At 42.3% G+C, this 12312-nt stretch overlaps 1 protein-coding gene across 1 annotated transcript; it reads left to right on the forward strand.

Moving 5' to 3' along the window:
• Positions 1-237: 237 nt before the first annotated feature.
• On the forward strand, positions 238-8824 carry LOC127625281 (gastrula zinc finger protein XlCGF26.1-like). The gene is made up of 3 exons (XM_052100472.1): positions 238-269; positions 1084-1264; positions 6624-8824. The coding sequence occupies exons 2-3, from the start codon at positions 1084-1086 to the stop codon at positions 8084-8086; spliced, it is 1644 nt and encodes a 547-aa protein (XP_051956432.1). The 5' UTR covers positions 238-269; the 3' UTR covers positions 8087-8824.
• The last annotated feature ends 3488 nt before the right edge of the window (positions 8825-12312 follow it).

Genomic DNA, 12312 nt, shown 5'->3' on the forward strand with positions numbered 1-12312 from the left:
CTTTCTTTTTTGAAAAGTACAGGTCTTTTAAGAAGGATATAAGATTAACTTAATTTTTCTTTTTTTTTTTTTTTTATCAATATTTGTTTAATTTGTGGTATATTTTGTTTGTTTATAACGGTAAAGAATAGCCAGTAACTCCCGTGCCTTACTCCAGTCCAGTGGTGGCGGTAATGCACAAGAAATAGTTGCTAACCGCCAAATAAAAATAAGAAGAAGAAGAAGAAGAAGAAGAAGAAGAAGAAGAAGCTGATGCTTTGAGCAGTTCGGTACGTGATCAATGTGTTTTACATCAGCTGTGACTTTTATTTACAATGATGTTTTTCTGTCTGTGGCGTTTAAATGTCTGTAAAGACTATTATATTGTTTTGTGATGCACGCTTTTAATATTTAGTTTCTTGAGAAAGTCTTTGTAGAAGTTCTCATTTATCTAATCAGTTTCATAATAATAGTTAATTAGTGCTAATATAAAAGAGGTGAGTAAAATAAATAAAAAACTGAAGAACTAATAGACTTAATCACTTTATATTTTAGATGCTCGTGTTTATATTTAAAGGTGCAGTATGTGAGATTGAGAAACGCTTGTTATTGGCGACACCTGTGGCCGTTCAGTGAACTGCAGCCTGTTGCTCGCGCTCGTGCACACACTCCATAGTGACGCGAGCATCGACCAAAACAATGATGTAACGTACAAAGAGGCTGAATGTGATTCACTGGCATCATGCTAACAGATGAGGTAGCATAATTAAAATGACAGTTATGATTGTTTTATTACAAACTTTGAGACTGTATATTAAATTTGAATCTCCAGTGCTGGAACAGGGCTAAAACAAAGTGTAGATATAGATCTGATTATGCCAGACTGTAGTTTGAAGTAATCACTTTTCTTTGCATGATACATTGACTGCATTTATTCGATAGCCTATGTCGACGTTAGCTAGCTAGCTAGCCAGCTTTATCAATAGCTGTTAGCTAAATATGGTGGATGATGACAGTAGCTGTTTATAATATAGACTACAATATAAATATGTTGAGACAATTCAGTCATTTTGATTATACAAATCATAATTTTTTTGTTATCAGATGTTCATCATGAGAGAGCAGATGGATGTCATACATGTTGGAGAACAGCGGATGCTGCAGACACAAGTGAAGATGTGTTCAGTGAAGCTGCTGGACTGCAGGAACCTGATGAAGATGAGAGAAGAAATCAAAGAAGAGGAAGAACACAGTGATGAATATGATGATGATTTTATTCCTTCAGGTATGTTTCTGTTGTTGTACATTCCTTGTTTAGCTGGAACAAACATGACGGTGGAACAATCACAGACAACAATTATGCTGAATTATACTTTATACTATGTTTACTAATAATGCATTTGAATAAGAAGCAGCTTTATTGGCAAGTATGCTTAAACACACACACACACACACACACACACAAGGAATTTGTCTTGGTGACAGAATCTTCCAGTGCACAAACATTACAACAGCAAGACAAAGCTAATAATTATTTTAATACAAATAAGTGAATGGAATATATACACTGATGAGCCAAAATATTGGGTGAATGGAATAACGTTGCTCATCTACAAACAAGCCCACATGTCGAGGTCTGGGTAGTTTAGATGACAAGTGAACAATCAGTTCTCGTAGCCAACGTGCTGCATGCCGGAGTGAAGACTTGAGTGACTTTGACAAGGGCCAAATTGATATGACCAGACGACTGGGTCAGAGCATCTTTGAATCGGCAAGGCTTGTGGGGTGCTCCCGGTCAGCAGTGGTGAGTACATACTGACAGTGGTCCGAGAGGAGAGAAACCACAAACTGGCGACAGGGTGTTGGGCACCCAAAGCTCATCGATGCGCAATGAAGGCTATCCTGTCTGGTCCGAACTGACAGAAGGTCTACTGTGCCACAAGTCACAGAAAATGTTAATGATGTTACGGGAGGAATGTGTCACAACACAAAGTGCATCACACTCTGCAGGGTATGGGGCTGCTTAGCCGCAGACCGCTCAGAGTGCCCATGATGACCCCTGTCCACTGTCGAAAGCGCCTACAATTGGAACGCGAGTGTCAGAACTGGACCTTGGAGCAATGGAAGCACAAGGGTGCACTTTGGGAAGACGACAAGCCGGTGGAGGGAGTGTGATTGCTTTGGGCAATGTTCTACTGGGAAACCCTGGGTCCGGACATTCATGTGGACTTCAATTTGACATGTTCCACCTACCTAAACATAGTTACAGGCCAGGTACACCCCTTCATGGCAATGGTATTCCCTGATGGCAGTGGACTCTTTCAGCAGGATAATGCACCCTGCCACACTGCACACGTTGTTCGGGAATGGTTTGAGGAACATGATGAAGAGTTCAAGGTGTTTCCCTGGCCTCCAAATTCCCAAGATCTCAATCCAATTGAGCATCTGAGGGATGTGCTGGACCAACAAGTCCGATCCACAGCAGCTCCACCTCACAGCTTACAGGACTTGAAGGAACTGATTCTAATGTCTTCGTGCCAGAGACCACAGGACACCTTCAGGGGTCTTGTTGAGTCCATGTTTCTGCGAGTCGACATTGTTTTGGCGGCACGCGGAGGAACAACGTCATATTAGGCAGGTGGGTCATAATGTTTTGGCTCATCAGTGTATACATATTATATATATCTGTTGAAGTCAGAAGACACACCTTAGCCAAATACATTTAAACTCAGTTTTTCACAATTCCTGACATTTCATTGTAGAAAATGTTCCCTGTTTTGGGTCAGTTAGGATCACTACTTGAATGTGAAATGTTAGAATAATAGTAGAGAGAATTATTTATTTCAGCTTTTATTACTTTCATCACATTCCCAGTGGGGCAGAAGTTTACACACACACTTTGATAGTATTTGGTAGCATTGCCTTTAAATTGTTTAACTTGGGTCAAATATTTTGGGGATCCTTCCACAAGCTTCTCCCAATAAGTTCCTCCAGACAGAACTGGTGTAACTGAGTCCGGTTTGTCGGCCTCCTCTCTTTTGGATTGAGGTCGTGCCTTTGTGAGCGGCACTCACTGGATGTTTTTTGTTTTTGTCACCATTCAGAATAAATTCTAGATGCACTGATGTGTATGAAAATTCCAGGGGATCAGCATTTGCAGAAATACTCAAACCAGCCCATCTGGCACCAACAATCATGCCACAGTCCAAATCACTGATATAAATTTGTTTTCCCCATTCTGATTGTGTATGTGGGTGAAAGTCTTGAGTGCTGTTCCGAACAACATAGCAGTCATGACAGTGATGAGACATATACCAATTACAGTAAACCCCATACTTACACAACACAATTTACATATCTAATATACAATGTACAGTAAACAATACACACAATATAGAATACACATACACATAGAGAGAATATCATTTATATAATTTTATCCAGTGTGAGATAATACGATTAATAAAGTACAGTGCTGATGTATGTTGATCGTGATAGATCAAGTGTTCAACAGTCTGATTGCTTGGGGGAAGAAGCTGACATGTAGTCGGCTGGTGCGGGTCCTGATGCTGCGATACCGCCTGCCTGATGGTAGCAGTGAGAACAGACCATGACTCGGGTGGCTGGAGTCTCTGATGATCCTCTGAGCTTTTTTCACACACCGCCTGGTATATATGTCCTGGAGGGAGGGAAGCTCACCTGCGATGATGTGTCTGGCAGTTCGCACCACCCTTTGCAGGGCTTTGCCATTGTGGGCAGTGCTATTGCCATACCAGGCGGTGATGCAGCCAGTCAGGATGCTCTCTACAGTGCTGGTGTAGAACTGTGTGAGGATGTGGTGGTTCATTCCAAACTTCCTCAGCCGTCTCAGGAAGAAGAGGCGCTGGTGAGCCTTCACAACGGCCTCAGTGTGGACGGACCATGTGAGTTCCTCAGTGATGTGGACACCGAGGAACTTGAAACTGCTGACTCTCTCCACCAGTGCTCCATTAATGGTGATGGGGCTGTGTTCTCTGTCTTTTCTCCTGAAGTCCACTACAAGCTCCTTGGTCTTACTGACGTTGAGGGAGAGGTTGTGCTCCTGACACCAGAGTGTTCACCTGTTTCGTCATTGTCAGTGATCAGACCTACCACCGTCGTATCGTCCTCAAACTTAATGATGACATTGGAGCTGTGTGTTGCCACACAGTCATGTGTTTACAGGGAATACAGGAGTGGGCTGAGAACACAGCCCTGCGGGGCTCCAGTGTTGAGGGTCAGTGATGAGGAGGTGTTGCTGCCCATTCTAACCACCTGACGTCTGCCTGACAGGAATTCCAGTATCCAGCTGCACAGCGAGCTGTTTAAGCCCAGAGCCCGGAGTTTCTCATCAAGCTTGGAGGGCACTATGGTGTTGAATGCTGAGCTGTAGTCTACAAACAGCATTCTCACTTATGTGTTCCTTTTTTCCAGGTGGGAGAGAGCAGTGTGTATTGTAGATGCAATGGCATCATCAGTGGAGCAGATGTTGCAGTGAGTCCAGTGAGGGAAGCAGCACAGAGCATATTTAATCTCTGATTAGTCTCTCAAAGCATTTGTTGATGGGGTCAGAGCAATAGGATGCCAGTTATTTAAGCAAGTGATTTTGGCTTGCTTTGGTACAGGCCCAATGGTTGACGTTTTAATGCATGTGGGGACAACAGACAAGAAGAGGGAAGGGTTGAAAAGGTCCGTAAAAACACCAGCCAGTTGGTTCACGCATGCTTTGATGACGTGGCCCGGAATGCCATCTGGACCCGTGGCTTTATGAATATTCACCCTTCGGAAGGATCTGGTTACGTCGGCTACAGAGACTGAGAGTGAACCAACCTCTGTAGCGTCGGCCACAAGTGCTCTCTCCGTGAGGGCTGTGTTATTTCCCTCAAAACAAGCATAAAAATATTTAGCTCATCCGGGATCGTCTGGGTTTGTCTGCTCTAATAGTTTTGCGGAGGGCATAAATGGCTTGTTTATGCTCCTCCACATTCCCAGAATTAAAAGTGGAGGTCCACGCATTAAGTGCCACACAAACATCGCTATTATTCCACGGTTTTTGGTTCGAGTAGATCTGTATAATTTTAGTCGGTACAACGTCCTCTACTCCCCGATGAAACACGTTACGGTATCAGCGTAGAGTTCGATGTCATCAACAGAGGCGGACCGAACATCTCCCAGTCCGCGTGATCAAAACATTCTTGTAGCATATAATCTGATTGGGCAGGGCGGGTGATAACCTGTTTCAGTTTCTGCCTGTGAGCGGCAGAAGCAGATCGGAAGAGTGGTCCTATTTGCCAAATGGTGAGTGGGGGAGGGATTTGTAGCCATCCCTGAAGGGAGAGTAGCAATGGTCCAAATCCCGCTCCCTTCATGTGTTGAAGCTGATGTGCTGGTAGAATTTCAGTGCTATTGACTTGAGGTTGGCTTTGTTAAAGACCCTGGTCACAATGAACGCAGCATCTGGGTGCTTGGTTTCCTGCTCATGTATACTCCCATACAGTTCCTTGAGTGCGCGGTCTGTGGCGGGTTGTGGCGGGATGTACACAGCTGTGATAATGACTGCTGTGAATTCCCTCGGTAGCCAGAATGGTCGACACAGAAGCATGAGAAATTCCAGATCAGGAGAGCAGAAAGACTTGATGGAATATACATTCTTTTGATCACATCAGGATTTGTTGATTATAAAACATCTCCTCTGCTTTTACCTGAGAGGTCTTTCGCTCTGTCCGCTCGGTGCACGGTGAAGCCATCCAAGTTTCTGTAAGGCAGATAATGCAGCAGTCCCTCATCTCTCATCTGCTCGCATAGCTTGTTGTCCAGAGACTGAACATTTGCCAGTAGAATACTGGGTAGAAGGGGTTGATTTGCACAACGTCGGCTCTCCTTCCCCTGTTCCGGCTGCGTTTCTGCGGCCGGGGCTGCCCAGGGCTCCGCTGTTGTGTTTGAAAACAGCGGGTCAGCATTGACAGCATGGTATTTAAAGTCCGGTTTTCTGTGTGCTATTGCAGAACCAATGTCCAGAAGTGTTTGTTTATTGTAGACAATAAGGCAGACAACATCCAAGACAAAAAACATAAGAATTGTAGACAAAACAAAAACTGCAATATTGGGTCAGTGCTTGCAACACAAGCCATACTCGGCGCCATTAACTGAAGCTCCTGATCTGTATCTGCATGATTTTATGGACTGCACTGCTGCCACACGATTGGCTGATGAGATAATGGCATGGATGATTGTTGGTGCCAGATGGGCTGGTTTGAGTTTTTCCTGTAACTGCTGATCTCCTGTGATTTTCACACACAACAGTCTCTAGACTTTACTCAGAATGGTGCCAACTGACAGGTCACTCTACGGTAATTCAGATAACCACTCCGTACAATTGTGGTGAGATGAAAATAATCTCAGAATGCTTATTGACAAACTGTCACTATAGTGTTTCCCTCATTCCACATGGCAATGAGCTGTCATCAAACAATTGATCATCACATCATATACTGTATGTGACTTAATTTTTAAACCCAACCCTACAACAGTATAAACATTTATGTTCTACCATTATATAAGGGTTCAATTTGATTTCTTTGTGACATTTGTCTCTCTTGAATTTAATTTGAATGTGTTTATTCTAGAGCTGATGGATGTGAAAGAGGAACGTCAAGAGTTGAATGAAGTGGAGGAGAAACATCATGATTTCAGAACTGGAGAAAAATCTTTGAGTTGCTCTCATTGTGGAAAATATTTCAAAGATAAAAGAAATCTTACGAAGCACACAAGGATTCATACTGGAGTGAAGCCTTACACATGCCATCAGTGTGGAAAGAGTTTCACACGTAAAGAACATTTTATTGTGCACTCAAGAATTCACACTGGAGAGAAGCCTTACACATGTCAACAGTGTGGAAAAGGTTTCAGAAGTAAAGATAACCTTAAAATGCACATAAGAGTTCACACAATAAAGAAGCCTTACACGTGCGATGAATGTGGAGAAGTTTTCAAACGTAAACAACACATTATTCTGCACATAAGAATTCATACAAAGAAGTCTTACATGTGCCAACTGTGTGAAAAAGGTTTTGCATGTGAAGAAAGTCTTGATCTGCACACAAAAATTCACACTGGAGAGCGGCCTTTCACATGCTCTCAGTGTGGAAAATGTTTCAAAGATAAAAGAAACCTTACGAAGCACACAAGGATTCATACTGGAGTGAAGCCTCACACGTGCCATCAGTGTGGAAAAGGTTTCATTCGTAAAGAACACCTTAATCTGCACACAAGAGTCCACACTGGAGAGAAACCTCACACGTGTTATCAGTGTGGAAAAGGTTTCATGGATAAAGGAAGCCTTAATAAGCACACAAGAGTTCATACTGGAGAGAAACTTTACACGTGTCACCAGTGTGGAAAGAGTTTCAAACGTATAGAACGCTTAAATCTGCACACAAGATTTCACACGAAGCCTCACACGTGCCAAAAGTGTGGAAAAGATTTTGTATATGCAGCTAGCCTCACACATCATTTCTGTAGTCATTCTGGAGAAAGGCCATTTAAATGTGATCAGTGTGATAAAAAATTTGTTGTAGAATCAGTCTTGAAACAGCATCTGAAAACGCACTCAAACGAGAAGCCTTACAATTGTTCTTTTTGTGGAAAGAGTTTTACTCGCCTGTCCTATTTTAAACAGCACCAGAAAATACATTACGGTGCCGGGGTGAATAAGTGCTCTGATTGTGGGAAGACCTACACAACAGCCACCCACTTGAAAGAACATCAGCAAATTCATTCTGGAGAAAAACCTTTTATGTGCTCGTACTGTGGAAAGACTTTCACTCGGTCAGAACATCTGAAAAAACATGAGAGGATTCACACCGGAGAGAAACCATACAAGTGCTCACACTGTGGAAAGAGTTTCACTCTGTCACAAAACATGAAAGCTCACGAGAGAATCCATACTGGAGAAAAGCCATACCATTGCTCTTCATGTGGAAAAGGTTTCAACCGATCAGGTCATCTACAGCAACATGTCAAACATAATTGCCCAACTAGTCACAGTGACCAAGAATCATCTTCAGGTCCAACGATATCAAGCAAATAGTTTGAAATTCAGATAAACCCAAGGATGGAATTTCTCCCAAAAGTGCTGCACCATTTAAAGGCTCGGGTATACTTTGTTTTCAGTGGTCCGGATCACCTTGCACACGGTCGAGCTCAAGCCATTACAAATGTGTTTGGTGCATGTACATAAGTCTGCTTTGAGATATTTTTGTTACAGTCAACAGCAGGTGCAATGACAAAGAAAAGAGAAAATCTGGGCTGTACGTGGACCGTCCGCACAGATTGTACAACCAAAGTAATTTCGCATTTAGGCCCCCTTTACACCTGGCATTAACATTTTATAGTGTGTGGATATTCTCTAACTGGATTGCATTTACACCAAGCAGTGTGCTAGTTGAAGTGAATGTTTTTTACTCTTGCTTTTTGATTATTGTTTCATTGCAAGCTATGGTGGCTAATTGCTAATGGCCTTTGCATCATATGTGTATAAGATGGTCATCATTGGATGTCTAGAGAGTGTCCGGAATCCATATTGGGAATGAAGCATATTCCCACATGGGCAAGCAGAGGAAGAGCACATATACACACATTGTGCACAAGAGGGCACACGTGAATACTTGCTTGGAGAGATGTTTGGACACTTTGATAAATAAAAGGCCACCATGGTTCAAAATACTATAATTGTTGATTGCTTTGTACCATCAAAACATTTGTATTTTCCTGTTATATTTGACATGTTGGAGAAAAACACCAAAGTTGACCTTCCATTCTTCCATTCTAAAAGGTATAATCTCAAACACAAATTATAATTTAAATTATAAGTTCATTTATTGTGTTTTGTTAGCAGTGTTGTAGCATGAGTCTCTAACTGTGATCTTAATATATTTTAAAATTTTGAAAGGTTTTCAAATTATTGTCCTGATTCAAATCATGGTATCTTATTGATGCCATGCAATTGACACTCTTTGCCATTTTTAAAGATAAAGGCAACTCCGGTGATGAGCCTTACATCTCTCTCTCTCTCCACACATGACCACACCCCCATCACCACATATCCCCACTGCCCTACTCACGCCAGGGCATCATCCAGCCTTCCAAACCCCCATTTCTGGAGAGAAAGTCAGCCACAGCCATCTGTGCTCCTGGTCTGTGGATCAGCTCAAATTTGAATGGCTGAAGTGCCAGGTACCAACGGGTGATCCGCACATTGGTATCCTTCACTCGGTGGAGTGAATGGAGTGGGGCGTTATCTGAACAGAGAGTGAAGGCCTGCCCCAGTAGGTGGTAGCGGAGCCGGAGAGTGAGGATGGCCCACCTAATTACCAGACACTCCTTTTCCACAGTGCTGTACTTGGTCTCTCTCAGAGAGAGCTTACGACTAATACTGGGCGCTGCTCCACCTCCTGCAAGAGCACTGCCCCCAGCCTTCTGTCAGATGCATCCGTCTGTACATTAAGGGAAGAGAGAAATTAGGAGCATGTAAAATTCCCTGGTTACGGTACCACCGTAGAAGGTTTGTTGTCGGGGTAATAGAGTCGGAAGGCAGAACGGTAAACGTGAGTATGTTTATTGCTCTTCAGCGTCATTCATAAAACAAACAAAAAGGCACTCAGTGGCCAAGTAGTCTCACACACACACACAAACGAGTAAGGGCTTCTATCGAGCACACACAGGTACAGTCTCTCTCACTCTGACGCCTCATGCACCTTTTTATGTCTCCCGCCACCATCATTACAAGAAACAAGTGTTAGAGATAATAACAACTGAGGTGAAGAACCTTACCGCTCTCTCTCTCGCCTGCAGACAGACAGACGACCATGCCCACATCACCACAAGATCAAAGGCTGATTTTGAGATAGTTAATTGAGGGAATCATGAATTCTGCTCTACCAGAAAATCCTAAAGTAGAACGTCCGGTCATCAGTCCATGAGTTGAAGCTCAAGCGCAACTGGATTATGCAAGACAATGATCCAAAGCATAGAAGTCCACCTCTAAATGGCTCAAAAGAAGCTAAATTAAAGTTTTGGAGTGGTCTAGTCAAAGTCCTGACTTGAACCCGATTGAGATGCTGTGACAGGACCTTAAACGGGCAGTTCATGCTCTCAAACCCTCCAATGTGGCTGAACTAGTGGTGGTGGCGTAGTAGACTAAAGCACATAACTGATAATCAGAAGTCGCTGGTTCGATCCCCACAGCCACCACCATTGTGTCCTTGAGCAAGACACTTAACTCCAGGTTGCTCTGGGGGGATTGTCCCTGTAATAAGTGCACTGAAAGTCGCTTTGGATAAAAGCGTCTGCCAAATGCATAAATGTAAATGTAACTAAAGCAGTTCAGCAAAGAAGAGTGGGTCAAAATCCCAACACAGCGTTGTGAAAGACTGATCTCCAGTTATCGGGAGCGTTCGGTTGCAGTTGTTGGTGCTAAAGGTGGCACAACCAGGTATTAAGTTAAAGGGGGCAGTTAGTTTTTCACATGGGTGATATAGGTGTTGGATAAGTTTTTGCTTCAATAAAACAATTTAAATGTAAACTGTATTTTGTGTTTACTCTTGTTGCATTTGTTTTTTGTTATATCGTTTGAAGATCTAAAACTATTTGGTATTAAAAAGGTGGCAAATGAAGGCCTCGGCAGAGGTGGGAATTCTCAGCGGGGGTGGTATTGCTTCATTCAGGCTGAGATGTCTGCCAAACAATGCCGAGATTCGATCAATCACCGTGGGGTCGTTGGGCTGCAAAGACAAGTAGAGCTGTATGTCATCGGCGTAGCAGTGGTAAGAAAACCCATGCATTTGAATCATGGGTCCCAATGATGTTCTGTACATTCATTGACCACTTGTACACCTACTTGTTCATGCCATTATCTAATAAGCCAACAACTGTACAATGTGGCAGCAGTGCAATGCATAAAATCATGCAAATATGGGTCAGGAGCTTCAGTTAGTGTTCACTCACATCATCGGACTGGGGAAAAAATGTGATCTCAGTGTTTTTTTATATTTCTGTATCTGCTGATCTTCTGGGATTTCCATGTGCCTAGAGTTTACACCGAATGGTGCCAAAAACAAAACAACATCAGTATTTCAGAGCATCAGTTCTGTGGACAGAAATGTCTTGTTGATGAGAGGGGTCAACGGAGAATGGCCAGACTGGTTTGAGCTAACAGAAAGTCTACGGAAATTCGGATAACCGCTCTGTACAATTGTAGTGAGCAGAATAGCAGAATGCACAACACGTCGAGCATTGAGGCGGATGGGATACAACAGCAGAAGACCACGCCGGGTTCCACTGCTGTCAGCCACGAACAGAAACTGAGGCTGCATTGGGCACAGGTTTGCCAAAACTGGATATTTAAAGACTGGAAAAGCATTGCCTGGTCTGGTGAATCTTGATTTCAGCTGATTTACACAAACGGTAGGACTTTTAAAGTCAAGTTAAGACCATTATGTGCCTTATGCCAGAGTCTAAATTCTCTGAAGCATGTTTTATAGGATTGTGCTGGTTTTAATTCCTTGAGGAAATTGTTTTATTCATTTTAAATGTTTTAAAGATTTTAAACGGTGTCAGGCCTGAATCACTTTAAGAGCTTTTAGTGAAAATAGATATTAACAGCCTTATTAGTCATTAATCAGTGTACCAATTATTTTATTTTAACTTGTTTTTTACATTGAAAATAGCCATAAACGGGCATAAATCACTAATTAACAAACAAATCAACCATTTTCCATTTACTGCAGTATTTATCACATATAGCATTACAGATATAGACCATCTAGTGGAATGAATGCAACACTTAGCTTTTGTGTACTTGTAGTTTATTTGTTTGACTCAATTAAACTGTACATGTAGTTGAAACGACTGCTGACATATTAGTGTCATGTTAACAAATACAACCGTAAAGTGTTTCCAAAAATGATGTTGTTTCCCCAACATTGTAGTCTCCGTTTAATTTTTGTGGTCTATTTCAACACATTCTGGTCGAGGAGAAATATGTGAATAACGAGTTTTGTGACTTTTATGGGGCTTTTTGTCCTTTTGGACTATAAGTAATTGGATGTAAATGTGCAGCAATGATAAACGTGTGTTTTGAGTTCCACAGAAGGAATTCATACATGTTTGGAACAACATAATGACAGAATTGTTCTTTTAAATATGGTTTCCCAGAGGTTGTATGAAAGAGAGATCTCAAATCATAGAAACATTCATGTCAATGGGAACAGTTTCAAGTATCTCATGTATTTTACAGTTGGACAACAGGACTGATGA

The sequence above is a fragment of the Xyrauchen texanus genome, chromosome 31 (assembly GCF_025860055.1).
Source record: "Xyrauchen texanus isolate HMW12.3.18 chromosome 31, RBS_HiC_50CHRs, whole genome shotgun sequence".
NCBI lineage: Eukaryota > Metazoa > Chordata > Actinopteri > Cypriniformes > Catostomidae > Xyrauchen > Xyrauchen texanus.